General features: G+C 42.6%; 1 protein-coding gene across 4 annotated transcripts; it reads left to right on the forward strand.

Moving 5' to 3' along the window:
- The first annotated feature begins 10,126 nt into the window (after window positions 1-10,126).
- LOC309704711 (deoxyribonuclease-1-like) lies at window positions 10,127-14,787 on the forward strand. 4 transcript variants are annotated; one of them, XM_082530115.1, is made up of 10 exons: window positions 10,127-10,211; window positions 10,856-10,995; window positions 11,676-11,814; window positions 12,211-12,299; window positions 12,375-12,476; window positions 13,285-13,400; window positions 13,585-13,697; window positions 13,783-13,937; window positions 14,013-14,106; window positions 14,588-14,787. In XM_082530115.1, exons 3-10 carry the CDS (start codon window positions 11,677-11,679, stop codon window positions 14,636-14,638), a joined length of 858 nt encoding a protein of 285 aa, XP_082386241.1. In that variant the 5' UTR covers window positions 10,127-10,211; window positions 10,856-10,995; window position 11,676; the 3' UTR covers window positions 14,639-14,787. The 4 variants fall into 4 exon arrangements, with proteins under 4 accessions (XP_082386241.1, XP_082386242.1, XP_082386240.1 ...); XM_082530116.1 differs by lacking the exon at window positions 10,127-10,211 and adding an exon at window positions 10,450-10,585; XM_082530114.1 differs by lacking the exon at window positions 10,127-10,211 and having other exon boundaries at window positions 10,639-10,995.
- The last annotated feature ends 2,054 nt before the right edge of the window (window positions 14,788-16,841 follow it).

Raw genomic sequence — 16,841 nt, forward strand, 5'->3', positions numbered from 1 at the left:
GTGGCAAATGCTCCTCCTCTAGGCCGAAATAAGTGCATCTTCCCGGGGTAAGTCGCGACGATGACCGGGGCACGATCACCGGGGACTCCTTTTTCCAGCCCACACGTCCGATACCACGTGACAACAAATACGTCATTTCCTGTTGACTAAAAAAAAAAAAGCACCCTCTAACGGTCCTAGGGACCGAAAATGGTCCCGCCCGATCAGCGGGCGAAGCCGCTGCTGCACGCCGGAAATGAGGCTTCATTTCCCGCAGGTCTGTCCAAGCAGCCCGCTGTTTTCCAGCAGGGATCAAATGTGGAGCAAGGGCGCCACCCGGTGGACAAATAAAAAAATTACAACTCTAAGGCTCATAGACCAAAACGAAACGGAAACATAAGTAATCACCAAGACATTAACGGTAATAATTCTGCAGTGAAAAATAGCGTTTACAATGGAAGTCAATGGGTCAAAAATGGTCCCTAGGGCTCTAAGAGGATGTGTATTGTTAGCTTAGCCACTGAAGCTAATTTAAGGAAGTCAGACTTGAATTTTGAAATGAAATTATGCCAAACTTTTTTTTAGAGAATTTGGCTATATTCCATTCAACACAGTGCAAATGGCTTGTAACTGAAAAACTAAAATGTACAAAAATGGTCCCAGGGCCTCTTAACATTCTCCACTGTCATTTGAATGTAGAGACGTCTGAGTTACAGAGATAATGAATGAGAACCACACGCTTTAATCCATTTAATGTATGAATCCAGACATTTATTTGGATATTTCACAGTAAAAACCAAACATTTGTTAGAGATGACAAAGGCTTTGCCACATTTAGATGCACTAAAGGTCAGATTTGCTGTTAGTCCTTCATATGTGAGACTCTTTTGCAACAATTAGCAGTTTGCTCGTGTAAGCATACTGCAGGTAATGCTGAGTGATGGAGAAGGCTCGGCAGGTTGCCCGAGTGTACGGCTCTTCAAACCAAAACAAAAAGTCACACCCTAACCTCGAGTGTTTTTATTAACACCTTGAGGGGTAAATGCTGGGTTTTATCCCCCAAACATGTAGACTGCTCACTGCCTGATGTCAGATCACATCTGTAGCTGGTGCTACAAAGTGTGCAAACATGTTTCCCCTCTCTAAGCCTTTCTTCTCTTAAGCATCTCCAGATACATCCCCAGGGACTTCTGAATAGAGTCCTTGGTGATGAACTTGACAAAGTTATTGACATCAGCCTCTCTGTTAGCCGCCAGCTTGTCTATGGTTGGCTTCCTCATCATGGACTTTGTGAGCTGTCTGGCGTGATCTGCAAATGAAACAAATGCACATGTAAGGAAGCTGTGCATTCATATACAATTTCTTCTATGAATACTGACATGGGCTTCAATTCATTGCAAAATATATTCAATTGCAGCACTATTGTGGAGCACCTTTTATTTCTTATGTGGGAAAGTGACATTTCTAACAGGTGCTGAAAGCTTATGCTCTTTCTCTGCCTCCTGCACATCCTGCCAAGTACCAGGATGTACTAAATACTGCTGTACAGATGGAAATACACCCATATTGACACTTCTGAGGTACGAGGTTACATCTCCCTACATGCGGGTTCGTGGCACCTCACCTTAAAACAAACATACACTGATAGCAGCTCATTTTTTTCCTACCTGCCTTGGAAATGTTACCTGCAATTTTATTACCCAAATGGTAAATGGACTGGTTCTTATGTAGCGCGTTTCTACTCATCTGAGCGCTCAAAGCACTGATGAGGCCAATCACCGTGATGTCATCTGCAAACTTAATGATGGTGTTGGAACCATCAGCAGGTCTGCAGTCGTGGGTGAAGAGGGAGTAGAGGAAAGGGCTCATCACACAGCCTTGTGGTACACCGGTGTTCATTGTGATGGTAGATGAGCAGCGGTTATCCAGCCGGACATGTTGGGGGCGGTTGGTCAGGAAGTCCAGTAACCATTTGCAGATGAGGGAACTGATGCCCAGGTCTGTCAGTTTCCTGATGAGTTGTGAGGGGTGGATTGTATTGAACGCTGCACTGAAGTTTATAAACAGCATTCTGGCGTAGGTGTTGTTGTTGTCCAGGTGTGAGAGGACAGAGTGCAGTGCGATGGAGACTGCATCCTCTGTGCTCCTGTTCTGGCAGTATGCGAATTGGTGGGGGTCCAGGGTGGGGGGGAGACAGGATTTGAAGTGTGCTAGGACCAGCTGCTCTAAGCACTTAGTGATGATGGGGGTGAGTGCTACTGGGCGGTAGTCATTGAGGCAAGATGGGTTGGAGTTTTTGGGTATCGGGACGATGGAGGTGGATTTGAAGCAGGCCGGTACCACAGCGTGGGCCAAGGACAGACTGAATATGTCTGTGAGCACTCCTGCAAGCACCCCAGAACACGCTCTGAGAACACGCCCAGGGATGCCATCAGGACCTGCAGCCTTGTGGACATTGATCCTGCTCAGCACCGCTCCTACATCGGTGGGGGAGAGAGTCAGAGGTTGGTGGTCTGCTTTGGTTGTGGGGTTCCCTCGCTCAAAACGAGCATAAAAGTTGTTGAGCTCATTGAGGAAGGAGACATCAGAGCAGAGGAGGAGCCAGACATTTGAAACACCCGGGGCTTAGCCCTAAAGGGTAGTATGCATGTGGGATCTTTTTTTTTTTTTGAGGGGGGGGGGGGGGGGGTGTAGAAATGACTGAAAGATTAATTGGCTCTGTTTTGAGTTTTGTTCAAAAAAGAATGACTTCATATAGGGAAATATATATATCACACATGCAGGACACCATAAACTAGTTTTTTAATTAAGCAGCAAGGCGGAACAAAGTCGGGGCTGTATCAAGACACAGGGACTAAACCCCAATTCAACCAGACCCAGAACTGATCCAGAATTAAAACAGGACTACAACAGTTCAAAAGCAGGATTACTGAGGACTTAACCAAGACATAACCACAATCAGAACTAGATGATAGTAGCACTAAAAATCATCATAGACCTGCACTACACTTATTTATTTAATTCTACCAAAGTACAATATTTAGATTGAGAAAAGTTTATATAATTATTCAGCCTTGTTGTGCAAACAAGCCTGCATAACTTAATAAATATAGAATTTGAAAAATAGCAAACCTAAAAAGAAACACTAGGTACGAGATACATGAGTACCTATGATACAGTGATACTTTTAGTAAGCAACCATTTGACTAACATGTGTCTCACCTGCTCTTGTTCATCTCTGTTCTGTCCTCATTCTCCATCTCAATCTCTGCTCCTCTCTCTCCCTCTTTGTGCTGACAATCATCAAATATACAGTTGAAACCAGATATTTACAAACTCTTCAGATCAAAACACAAACACTTTTTTAATTGTAACATCAAATCAGACTAAATGTTTATTTTTTTAGATTGATAAATATAAAAACATATTTGTTAACTTTAAGAGTAAAGAGAGAAACTGTCTGTGTTTTTTAATTGCAAATGGCACCAAATTGTATTCAAACTTGAGCCACACTTATGGAGCTCCACGATTCTTCTCCTGGTGTTTTGGTTGATATCTCTTGATTTTCCCATGTCACAGAAACAGGCTCTGTGTTTTGCCTTATATGCATCCACAGCTGTGCCACCAATTTACTCACATGGACTCTACTAACCTATCAGAAGCTTCTTCAGCTCAGAATGGAATCGTCTGGAGTTTTCTTATTAATTAACAATAAACTTAGTGTACATGTACTCCTAAATTTAATGAAAGTGATAAAAAATAGACAGCTCTGTCTCTCTTTATTCTGACATTTAACTAATTCAAAATATATTTCAATATTTATCTAAAACAAAAGTTTACTCTAAATTGATGTTGTACAGTAAAAATGTTTTATGTTTTCTCCCTAAAGTGTAAATATCTGGTTACAAATGTGAATATCCTGCTGTGTACTGAAATCCCTCTTGTTTTGCATAGAAATATACTGAACAACATACAAAGCATAATATATAAAATAACATTTACCTGAGTTTTTCTTTGAAAGAACCCTCTAATGTCCATTCTTATATTTCAGTACATAACTGAAACCGAATTAGTCGGGGAGGGTAAGAACTGAAAATATGAAATAAACACACGTAAGCTAAGATTCTCTAAAAAATAGCATTTGTTCGGCTTTTCATTTCGCCATTTGTTGATTCACTTGAGGAGCAAGTAAAATAATATTGGTCAAGTGATCAGTTTCATATCAATCTTTCGTGATGCACCGTCACATTTACATTATTTGTACGGTACGAATGATTTGCTTTGGTACCTGCTCAAACTTAAGCTCTCCTTAGTATGGCTGGCTCCGTCTCTCCAACAGCGCACTCACGGGCAGCAGCTCCCCCCGCCCCCTCGCTCAGTCGCTTAGTGCCTGAGCTCGGATCATACCAATATCAGGGGGGGATTCACGCACAGTCGTAAATTCCCACAGTGTGCACTATGTGCTTCGAATATTGTGTGTACTTTTTGTTTTATACAGTTGTCAGCCAGGCATCTAACTATGAAAAAATTACACTCCAAAATACCCCGGGCTTCTGACAAAACAACCCGGGCTTAAGCCCCGTAAGCCACCCCCACGCTCCGCCCCTGCATCAGAGGATGCGGGGGAGGGTTTGGTGGTCCTGTAGTCTGTGATGGTCTGGAGTCCTTGCCACATGCGTCGGGGGTTGGAGTTGGAGAAGTGTTCTTCTACCTTCTTTTTGTAATGGTGTTTGGCTTTTTTGATGCCCTTCTTTAGATTAGCCCTGGCTGTGCTGTAGGCGTGTGCATCTCCTGACCTAAAGGCGGTGTTGCGGGCCTTCAGGAAGAGACAAAGATCCCGGTTCATCCAAGGCTTCTGGTTGGGGTACATGGTGATCCGTTTCTGGGTGTAAAGTAAAGTGTGCATGTTAGTCCCCGTAGGGATATAGTTCCTCTGCATTTAACCCATTCACCCAGTGAAGCAGTGGGCAGCCACCAATGCAGCGCCCGGGGAGCAGTGTGTAGGGACGGTACCTTGCTCAGGGGTACCTCAGGGTAGCCGTTCAGTGGAGTCGAACCACCGACCTTCCGATCATGGTGCCACCACTCTACCTACTGAGCTATCCCTGCCCACTGTCAGGTGGTGACACTGTCTGTGGTTTTGGAGATGTAATCCAGTACAGATGAGGCGTACTGGTCCAGGTCTGTGTGGGTGAACATATTCCAGTCTGTTGGTGTGGTTGAAGTTCACCTTTATGTGCTGAAGGTGAAAACACTGAGCAAAGGGAGGAGTGTATGATCTGTAGATACTATGGAAGCTGAAGATTGTACCTGACACCGTTTGCTGCTGCCACCTTCTGGCCTTCAGGTGCTCTGGACGTGCTGTTTTTTGTCCTACAGCTTTAAGAGGCTCTGTCTCGGCTCTTAGTTGTTGGCACACCTGTTCACCATAAGTCATCACAGCACAGCTCATGGGCTGGGCTCCTCCAAAGGTAACCACCAAGCTGATGTTGGTTGGAGTTGTTTTATATGTTTAGATTAGTTTGTTGTCTCCTGCATGCTGTCATCTGCTGCTCTCCCTCAGGTATGTTCCCAGCTCAGGTGTGTTTGTGAGGGAGTGTTAGGGACCCGCAGAGACACTGGAGACAATAACTTGTACGAGCACAACTAAACTCATGGCTACTGATCATTTAAGGTTTACCTTCAAAGTAGGAACTGCTGTCCTCCCTTAAACTGTGTGTACAGTGACTGGAGAACAATCCTCAGTGCTGGCCTACACCTGGGACACTGCAAACCAGGGTGCTTTGCTAGAAAGCAAGTTCAGCACATGCAGGATGTGTTTCTGATATCGCGGTTTCGCAATCTAGCTTTGAGCACATTCATGGTTCCTTTCATCCTCGGCACCAGTTGCTGCTTGTTGGGAACATGACCTCCAACTATCTGTCCACTAACTCTTGGGAAGAGCCCATCAGGATGCTTGGTGAAAAACCTCATTTTAAAAACAGCCCTGCACACTGTTCCTTCACCGTGACCAAAGAGTTCCATGATTCCAGATGCTGACAAGTAATGTCGCTCGATTGTAACAGATCAAGTAGTGTAATTGTGTTTGTGTGCAGTTCTTTATTTATATATTTGTATTGTCCGGGCATACGAGCACAGCTAAACCTACAGCCGCTGATCATTTAACCTTTAGCTTGGCTTCCCAGTTAAAGTGTTTACAGAGAGGGAATGATTGAATCAGGGTGTCATTTCTCATCTGCACGTGTATGTTGTCCATGCTACCTCAGAGATATTTCAAAGGAAAGGTTAGACCTGTCTCCTTGAGGGATTATTTAAAGCTTCAAGTCCTCTGATCCTCCGTCTTGCCATCAGCTCAGTTTAATCTAGACCAGGCTAAAAGTTTATTATCTTAGGACGGTCTAAGTCATCTGGATGTAAAGTGACTTTAATGTGCATTTCGGCTCCGGAGCCTAATAAAGCTCTTTCCTGGCAGGTGTTGGTGGGTCGAGCAGTCTGACGGAGGAACGTAGTCGGCCATCTTGGAAAGAAGAAAATGTTTTCTTCACACACGGTGAGAAAAACATCGTTTTTATAAATCATGAGTCCGAACATTTTACAGACTTTTATACGTGAAATTGTTCGTAGTTTATAAACACATCTGGAAGTGCCGTGCAAACCAAGGCCGAGCTGCTTTTAGGAAACGTGAAAAGTCTATCAGTACAACTTTCATGAATGATCATCATTTATTGTCATTATATCATTATGATTATTGTTAACTACCACCCTTTAGTAATTATTTACAGTTTTCCAGAACATGAGAAACAAAATGCATGTTAAGAAAAGAAAATAGTAAATGGAAAGACGAAGGCTTCAACCTCTTAGACCTTTCCTTATTTCCAACACAGCTGATTTAAATGGTTAAATGACTTCCAGTTCTCCTGGTAATGAACTAATCAATTGATTCAGGTGTGCTGACCCAGGGTGAGATCTAAAACCTGCAGGACACCGGCCCTCGAGGCCTGGAGTTCGACACCCCTGGTCTTACACCAAGGACTAAATGGTTCATTTTTGGCTCGCTGCACTGTAACAGGGACGGGGTGATTTGCAGAGCACTTTGTAAATGAGGACTGTGTGCAAGAGGTGCAAGTGCACGGGTGAAGTCGCATTGTCCCCTCTGCATTTGATTGTCCCTCGTTGGGTCGGGCGTAAAGACTGAGCAGGGCAATCAGCTGGTAGAACCGATGTCCACAAGATGCAATCAGCGATGCACTTGTTTAAATGTATTTTATGCAATAATACAGTCTTTCTTTTCCAAAACGCATCCAAACAATTTACAACACAACAGGTTACTATTATGGGCATCATCCAACAAACAGGTTTCTTATCGAAGCAGAGAGGCCGGCACGACAAAACAAGATTTAACTCAAACACTTATTAAGCTTCTGACTCCCTGCCTGTGTCTTTGTTGCTGTAGGAACAAGACGCCAAAGAGAGCCCAACACCTCAGTGCTCTCAGTTGGCTGAAGATGCTCACTCAAGTGCAAACTTACTTGAGCGCTACAGGTGTGATCAGTGTAACAAGAAGTTTCATGCCCCGTGTCACCTCAGAAGACACCAGCGCATCCACAGTGGGGAAAAGCCCTTCAGTTGTGACCAGTGTGGAAAGACTTTTACTCGGAAAAGCAACTTAAAAACACATCACCTCAGCCACAGCGGCGTCAAACCACACATATGCCACCAGTGTGGAAAGACATTTCGTTCTATGGGCAACTTGAGAACTCATCAGCGCCTACACAGAGGAGTCAAACCATACGCATGTAGCCAGTGTGAGAAGGCTTTTACTCAGATGAGATACTTAAAAATCCATGAGATGGTCCACAGCGGAGAAAAACCCCACACATGTGAGGAGTGCGGAAAGACATTTAGTTTGATGGGCAACTTGAGAACTCATCAGCGCCTGCACAGAGGAGTCAAACCATACGCATGTAGCCAGTGTGGGAAGGCTTTTGCTCAGATGAGCTACTTAAAAATCCATGAGATGGTCCACAGCGGAGAAAAACCCCACACATGTGAGGAGTGCGGAAAGGCTTTTAATCATCAGAGCAACTTAAAGAGACACAAACTGGTCCACAGTGGAGTTAAAGCACACAAGTGTGACCAGTGTGGGAGGGCTTTTGCTTTGAAGTCGAGCTTGGCGACACACAAGCTGGCGCCGCATGTGACCTTTCTGGGAAAATCTCCAGCCAGCGACCCCAGAAACACACCAACAGACGCTGATACGTGATCGGTGCAGCAGTTCAGTTTACACAAACTCGAGCTTAAGTCAACCCTACACTTACTGACCATGGACAATAACCAGTGCGACCAGTGTGACAAAGCCTAGAACCAGTTTAGAGGTAATTCAGTCAGTTTTTTTTAAACAAGCTAATGTGTATATAAAAGATTTGTTACTGGTAATACAGCAAAACTTGATTGTAGTTTTTAAAGTTCAAGTTAAACCATGTGAAATAAGTTGGATAATACACGGTGTTACATATGGGACACAAACGCAGCGTTTTGGGACAACATGGTTTCTGTTGGGTTTACACAAACTGTAAAGATGTTATTACGATGTTATTACGATGTTATTACGATGTTATTACGATGTTATTACGATGTTATTACGATCAATGTTAGCTCTACATGGGTGTTAGATTTCAAAATAAAATCCTTTTAAACGATCGTCTCGTTTCATTTATCACCAGCAGAACAGTCTCCAACAGTGTCCAACTTTATGGCTCATAATGGGCAAAGACGCGGCTACAACTTTGATGCTAATCTGAAGTGAATAAAACTATAATAGGACATGAAATGCATTTAGATCTGTACATATGCTGTAATGATCACATGATGTGGCGCCATCCTTTCTGAAATTAAACCGACAACAGATTTGTTGTCTGGGGCATTTAACACAAACTGATTTGAATAAAACGACATCATGAATGCAAAAAACGATGCAGCTGCATTCATATTCATATTTCCTCCTCGGTTCCAACTATTAATACAGAAATGCAAATGCATCATTCTTTTCTTGAAATTTAAACACAGGTTTATAAACGGTCTCAGCAGTTCTTAAGTACATTTAGTAAAACAGGTAAACACTTACTAAAACACAGTCATTGTGTCCTTACATGCTGTCGTTTTAGCAGACTCTCAAACCAGTTTCAGTCCAGTAGTGTCCGTATCACTGCCGCCCAAAACCAGTATCACGAGCTCAGTGTGTCACATGGCCTTGCTTGACCAGATGGTGCTATTCAAAATGTTGCCAGAAGGGATAATGAGCATCACTCTCATGCCAACAGTTATGGCAAAGATTTTATTCTGCACGTTTGATCTGAGACACGACTGGTTATCCATCAAAGTTCAACACTTTAAAGTCCACAACTTTCCACACTCTGATAAGCACATCCCAGCGGTGACCGCCCCGCCGGTTCCCAGACTGCAGCCTTGGCGTTCGCTCTGGGGCTTATTTTTAGCTACACACATGGCACTTTTCCATTTTATCATTCTTTATTAAACATCTTACAAAGAAGTATTTAACTTTAATTAGTTTTACCAGAGTGTGCATGTTTATGGATGTTAGAGAAAAATACAAGGTGCAGATACTGCACATCTGCAGTCCCCATCAGGTCACATGTGCATATAACCAAAAGTCAAATACAGAAAATGATCCTGCTACTTTGGCCCTAGTGCAACTCTCTGTTGGTATTTGGTTTAAACTGCAAGAGTGGCTACAAATCTGTGGTTAAGCTGCACTTCCTGCTGTTTCTCCCTCTGTACTCGTTGCTCTTTAGGTCAGTATGTGGTAGTTTTCCATGTCCCAGTGGAGATTTCCTCTCGTGCAAGCTTTCCTCACGCGCACACTGAGCCCTCATCCTTTCTACACAAAATTCGTTTGTCTACTTCATAAACAAGACTAATAGTCAGCAAACATCTTGGCTTCACTTGGATTCTCAAGTTTAAAATACATGGAAAGTTTGGGAAACTATGGTTTACCCTGACGGGAGCATGAATGTGGACAGCAGCGGTGGCACCGAAATTTATTCAGTATTTGCTGAGGCATCAGATTCTCGACAGCTGGCAGTAAAGAAAGAGTCAGGAGGCTGGGTGTAGTGGACACCGTATATGTCTAAGCACCGACCTGGCAGATCTGATTACAATGTTAAAAACATAGAGCTTAACCCTCATCAGTAACATGACAACTGTAACATGCTGTAAGTATGAGCACTTTTATGAAACTTCACTAAAGTGTATTATTGTGTTTTCAAGCTTGAATGCATTGTAAGTGAATGGGTTCTGTTTGTTCAGCTACAACTGGGAAGAAAAACTTTCTGACCAATAAGGTGGAGACGGTGGCATACTTGTGTTGTATCAGCCTATCGGAAGGTTTTTGAAGGTCTGATTTCAAGATATAACACTGGGACAGATGATAGTTTAACAAGGCTGTAGCAATATTACTGTTGTTATTGCTAATGACTGTTACGTGTCTCTGCTGGAGCAGACCTAGAGTAGATATTATGTTTTGTCTGTCCCTGCTCTCATGAACAAGGCATCTTTCAAACTGCTTGAAGGAATTTCTTCAGTTTCCGTAAGGATTTTGCCAAAGTTTAAGGTCATCCCAACACTGCGACACTCATTCTGAGTTCATTTGTGAAGTGTGACAGAACTTCACACAAATGCCAAACAGGACAACAGCAAGTTAAAACAATGCTGAAGTGTTTTTATTGTATGACGAGCAGAAAAGAATTTGAGGTTGCAACGTTATCCTTGTTGCACTGCAATCTTGGGATGTGAGAACCTGAAAGCCTGAAATCTGTACCCCATCCACAACACACCTTTTCTCTGTACTCCTCCCCAGCACCCTGCAGTCACATGCGCCTGCAGGTAGATAAAAACCTCAAAAGAGACACTGGTCGCCATTCTGCTCAGAAGCTTTTCAGGAGCTTTCAGAAGATTCACGAGTTCAGGCGTCTCCACCGTGCAGACATACAGGAGCAGGTATGGACCTCTCACTCGCTACAAAAACATCTGAGCTGTATTCGGTGCAATACTGTGAGCCAGTTTCTTGTTTAGAGTGGATGTTTCAGGCTACAGCAGCATTACAGTAACTTTTGTGCATTTTTCCTGCAGTAATTGTGCGTTTACAAACACATTTCAGCAGCACATGCAAACCATCACAGTATAAATGCAGCTCTCTGTTTCCATATTTGGCAACCTTTGGTCTTCCACAACAGCTCCAGGACGGTGTAACCAGGGCAACAGAGTAATATATTGTCCTAAAAGGATAATATTTTACCAAGCCTTGCAACATGCTGCAAATAGTGACGCGCTAAATAGCATGTTAGATAAACTGCCAAAAATACATCCAGAGGAGCAGGTGTTTGGTCTCTCACTCTCATGTCATGAGCTCTCAGCAGATGGTGGAACATGAGCCGCTTTGTTTTGGACTAAACTCCATGTTAAACTGGACTTTATGACAGAGAAATATGGAGTGAAAGGAAAGGCCTTACTTCAGCCTGCAAATCGGTTTTTAATGCACAGGAACTGGAAATTATTAACCTGATAACCTGGGAAGTCATTAGCTTACATACGTGTAAAATAAATATGAAATCATTTGTAAGCGTCAGTGTTTCATGTGATTTCTAAGTCATTTTTAACATGTGACCTGTTTGGTGTAGGATGCATTTGGTGGGCACTTTGGGGCTTTTTCTGACCTTGCTGCATCTCTCTAACTCGCTGCTGCTGGGAGCCTTTAACATCAAATCCTTCGGAGACACCAAAGCCTCCAACACCACTCTGATGAACATCATTACCAAGGTCTGGGACTTTTCCCTCTTTGGTAGATATGACAGTTTGTACAAAATGTTTACATCCACCCATTTGTAATGCAATTTGGGTCAGAGTGCTTTCAAAACCAATCCAGAAGTGTTATCTTGTGTGTGCGTTTTGAAATAGTTTGAACTGAATTTTGAGAAATGCTTTGGATGATTTGGCCTGTTGCAGAAGTAAACCTGAATATTCCCAGAATATTCCCACCTCTATGCTTAAGGAATGATCAATGAAATAACTGGATGTGCAACAGCTGTAGCGTTGCCTTTACAATCTAAAGCTTAACACATGAATTTTTTCGTGCAAGGTAAAATATAAACAAACGTGATGTTGCAAGATGGACAATCAGCTGATTCATTTTCATTTTTTATTTGTGTTTTGCAGATTGTCCAACGCTATGACGTCATTCTGATCCAAGAGGTCAGAGACAGTGATCTCTCAGCAACCCAAAAACTCATGGAGTACGTCAACAAGTGAGTCCACACACCGAACATGGAACATTCAGAGTAACACTGAGCATGAAATGCAAACGTATGGAAACATAAAAGTGTGTGTTTGTTTCCCCCCAGAGATTCTCCTCAGTACAAATACATCGTCAGCGAGCCTCTCGGTGCGAGCACCTATAAAGAGCGATATCTCTTCCTTTACAGGTGCACCACGATGAAAAAAATAAGTCTCTACTCTACACACAGTGAAATGATATTTATTCAGTTCAATTTTATTTACACAGCGCCAAATCACAACAAGAGTTGCCTCAAGGCACTTTATACTGTCAGGTAGACCCTACAATAACACATACAGAGAAAAACCCAACAATCAAATGACCCCTATGAGCAGCACTTTGGCAACAGTGGGAAGGAAAAACTCCCTTTTGACAGGAAGAAACCTCCGGCAGAGTCAGGCTCAGGGAGGGGCGGCTGTTTGCAACAAAACATGGTTCGTTGCAGTGATGCCGTGTAAAAAGCATTTTTAGTTCTTGCTCTAAATATGTATTTTGTAGAAAGGGAAAAAGTCTTTTTCATGGCAGAATGTGAATAGTTTGATTGTTTTCTTTGTTTCTTAAAGCCAAACAATTTAACAAAAATAAAAATGACTTGTTCACGTTGCCCGGGGTTAAAGTCAGGATTGGTGTTGGATCATCATCATCACTTAGACCTCAGAGGGTTAAAGAACCTCCCATAAGTTTCTCAAATAACCATTCAAAACAACTTGATTAAAAATTTATATTTCCAGCATGTTTGTAGTGTTTGAGGCATGTTTGAAGTAATTTAACGGCAAATCCTCCGTCTTTGTTCTGGCATAAACATACATCTTATACACACTCAGAATTCAGAAGAAGTGATTTAAAAAAAGGGGAAAAGCAGAACTACAATAAATTTGTCCCGAGAAGCAACTGGACATGTTTAGAAATGAAGTACACACTGGCAGCAAATGAAAAGGTGGTGATTTTCTCCACAGGGAGGCGCTGGTATCGGTGGCAAAAAGCTACACCTATGACGACGGCCCGGAGGAAACTGGACAAGACGCCTTTAGCAGGGAGCCGTTTGTCGTAATGTTCTCCTCCAAACACACTGGTAGGTGCTGTGGCTCGAGTTATACAGCTGTTTCTGCATCACACTGATAATGATGTGGATCCTCATTCAAACATTTGTGCGTGGTAGTTCCTGGGACATGTTAGTCACTAGTCCTTTATCATTCTCATGCGGTGTAAGCGCCTCCGTCACTGTCAACACTCCTTCGTTCCCTTCTCTTCTGTAGCTGTGAGAGACTTTACTCTGATCCCTCAGCACACCTCCCCAGAATCAGCTGTTCGGGAGCTAAATGCTCTCTATGACGTGGTGGCAGATGTCCGCGCTCGCTGGAACAATGATGTATTTACAGCCTACAAGTAAAAATCATTTATTTGGTGGAAAAACACACATTCGGTAAATGCGACTCACACTACTCTCCCTGCAGGACATCGTGCTGCTGGGTGACTTCAACGCAGGCTGTAGTTATGTGTCCGGGTCTGACTGGCAGCAGATCCGCATCTTCACTGACAAGACTTTCCATTGGCTGATCACTGATGCGGCCGACACTACCGTGTCGCAAACTGTCTGCCCTTACGACAGGTAGACAGATTGTGGCAGGTCGTTCTGATGTGTGCACGCAAACTCTAAACTCTAATCATCTTTCTGTGTTTGCAGGATTGTGGTCACTGCGGACATGATGAGAGGAGTGGTGAAAGAGAGTGCGAAGGTGTATAACTACATGACGGACCTGAATCTCAAACAAGATCTGGTAACAGATGAATTTCAATCCTTATCTCTGTAAGAATTCATTTGAACTAAAAAGCACAACCTGCCTCATTCCCCGCTGACACTAATGGAAACGTCAATATAAAAAGTTAACATAATGCTGTATTCACTGCAACTGAGACCATAGACTCGTCAGCAAAATGTTTACTGAGCTCCAATCAGAAGAGAGGCATTCTACACAAAGGGCAAAGCAGTCGCCCCATCAGAAATCATGCAGTTTTAAAGCACTTTTGCTTTTTTAATATCAGCTTTGAGCTACAGAAAATCGAGCAACTTTGTAAAGCAGTGGCTGTAGTAACGACCACAGAGATGCAAACAAAATCATAATGCAGTGTATACTGTAGTGATGGCATTACCATGCAGGCACGTTGAGTTTTTCAGCACTGGAAAGAAACCTGTGGAAACTGAAGCCGTCTGCAGCACAAACTGTGAGCCACTAAAAGAACGGTTTCTCTGTCTCTCAGGCGTTGGCTGTCAGCGACCACTTCCCCGTGGAGGTGAAGCTGAGCGGTTAGGCTCACGTTGCTTGAACCGTGACTTCCACAAGCTTTCCACACATCGTGCTCAATCTGCAGCCAGCACAATGATCATTCAGTTGGGGACTACTGTCAGCCACAGCTTCATGAAATGCAAATGCACAATAAAGCCACTAAAAGAATTTCACTGAAAACTTGTGTGTTGTAAAGAATTCGGCTTCTTGTTGCAGTGGAGCACATTTGTCTGGAACATTTACTGAGGCCCTTTGTTGATTTGGAAACCTTTAATAACGCGTTTGTATTTTATTTCACTTCCTTTGTCTGCTTAAATGTCTTCAGAGTTTAACGTTTTTTAATTAATTTCCCAAAACAGCTCAAACACACAGCAAAACACTAACCTGCAAAACTGAGCCAAAAATGTTGAAAAAACATAAAAGAGCGGTAGAGTAATACATCTGTAGGGGAGACCGGGGATAGTTGTCACATCTTTGACATTTCTGTCTGTAAATTGGAGCTCTTTTAAGGTAGTGGATTCAAAATGTAATGCAAAGTATTTACATGTCTCTGCTATTAAATAGTGCAGCTATTTTCTCTGCAGCACAATTACCCATTGCATGGTATGGCCTCAAACACGAAGAGTGAAATGTTACAATTAACCCCATAGTCTGGGTTAGTTGTAACATATCCTGGGGTGAAATGTAACAAAATGAAATAAGGGTACTAACAAAACATTAACATGTAATCTTTGTTTATTCAACACATGAATGCACTTAGAGCCATTTATGTAGCTGTGTGTGTGTATGTGTGTGTGTGTGTGTGTGTGTGTGCGTGTATGTGTGTGTGTGTGTGTGTGTGTGTGTGTGTGTGTGTGTGTGTGTGTGTGTGTGACAGAATGCAGAAATCTAGCTTTTGAACATATTCCAACCCCCCAAAAAAGACAAATTATGGAATTTTCTGCAACTGAATATTTCATTAATTTTGGTTGGTCTTCCTTGAGTTTGGCCTCATTGGCTCAGTGGGCATTATAACCTACAACTCTTGCACCAACTTTGAACATAACAATGAAGCTGAAAAAATGTAGCTGTGCACCAGCATCGCAATTCCATTACTTTTTATCATGGCTTACCTTGGTGTGGTTTGCAAAGTGCTTCAGAAAGATGAGGAAATCTGTTTCTTGCACCCATCCTGATTTATTTCCACTACCAGTACTTCCTACTGGTCCATCTCTGACACAGTGGTCTGCATAATGTATGTGTGGGAACACAAACAGTGGAGGAATTGTGTTGCCAATGGCATTAACCACATATACAAATGCGACCAGTGAACCTCTCTCTGCTGATGTCGTTGCCCCAACTTGTTTAATATAAGTTAAAGTAATAGTGTGGTAAGTTGTAACATCTGCGTTATTGTTACAACTGACCCAGACTCCTATAGCCATGAACTAGCTAACATTACAGCCAACGGCTAAAACACTAGCACTAAAGACCTACACAGAATATATCCCCATAGACATACAAATAACACAATTTAAGTTTGATGAGTTTAACTGCAAAGCAGATAATGCTATTAGAAATTGAAATAAAGTAGAAAAACGTACTTTTTGGCATACAAATTACTTTTTTTCATGTTAAATTGTCTGTGTTTGACAAAATGTGCTGATTTTTCACATGTGATAGCAGAACTGAGTTGGGCATGCACAGGATGAGTCACATCATTTGAAACTTAGCCCTGATTGGAGAAACTGGAAGTGTTACAACTGACCCACGTTACAACTATCCCCGGTCTCCCCTACACAAAAGAAGAAACAATGTATTCATTAAAGATTATTTTCAGTCATCTTCAGTTACTCCTGTAAAGCTGAAATGTGTTCACCACATATGTTAACCTGTGATTTTTAAACACTGAAATGGAAAATCAGGTTGTCTGCATACAAAAAGCTAAAGACGCCTGGGAAATAGAGACACTAGAGTTTCTAATAGCGTCCAAGAGAAGTGTGCTTGGAGAGACGATAGCTGACTGCAGCCTCAAGATGGCAGTGATGTAGAAGCACATCACTTATGCTTTGGTATAACTGACTAGACAAGCACTGCTTGTCCTGGCTGAACAGTTGAGTTGGGGTTGCTGTAGTTCAGTTCTACTAATTGGAAGGTTTGCAGTTCAATACCAAGCTGCTGCAAAATACTTAGCCTCCCCCCCGAGGATGTAATATTAAAGTGAATACACGTGCTGATTTCATCTCTTT

The sequence above is a fragment of the Aulonocara stuartgranti genome (assembly GCF_965226115.1).
Source record: "Aulonocara stuartgranti genome assembly, chromosome: 4".
Lineage (NCBI taxonomy): Eukaryota > Metazoa > Chordata > Actinopteri > Cichliformes > Cichlidae > Aulonocara > Aulonocara stuartgranti.

What these genes read in the sequence shown, in the direction of transcription:
- LOC309704711 (XM_082530115.1), top strand. Translation starts at nt 11,677, where the DNA reads ATGCATTTGGTGGGCACTTTGGGGCTTTTTCTGACCTTGCTGCATCTC. An exon ending in TGATGAACATCATTACCAAG is followed by an intron (nt 11,815 to 12,210) that starts GTCTGGGACTTT and finishes TGTGTTTTGCAG; the next exon opens with ATTGTCCAACGCTATGACGT. An exon ending in TGAATCTCAAACAAGATCTG is followed by an intron (nt 14,107 to 14,587) that starts GTAACAGATGAA and finishes TCTGTCTCTCAG; the next exon opens with GCGTTGGCTGTCAGCGACCA.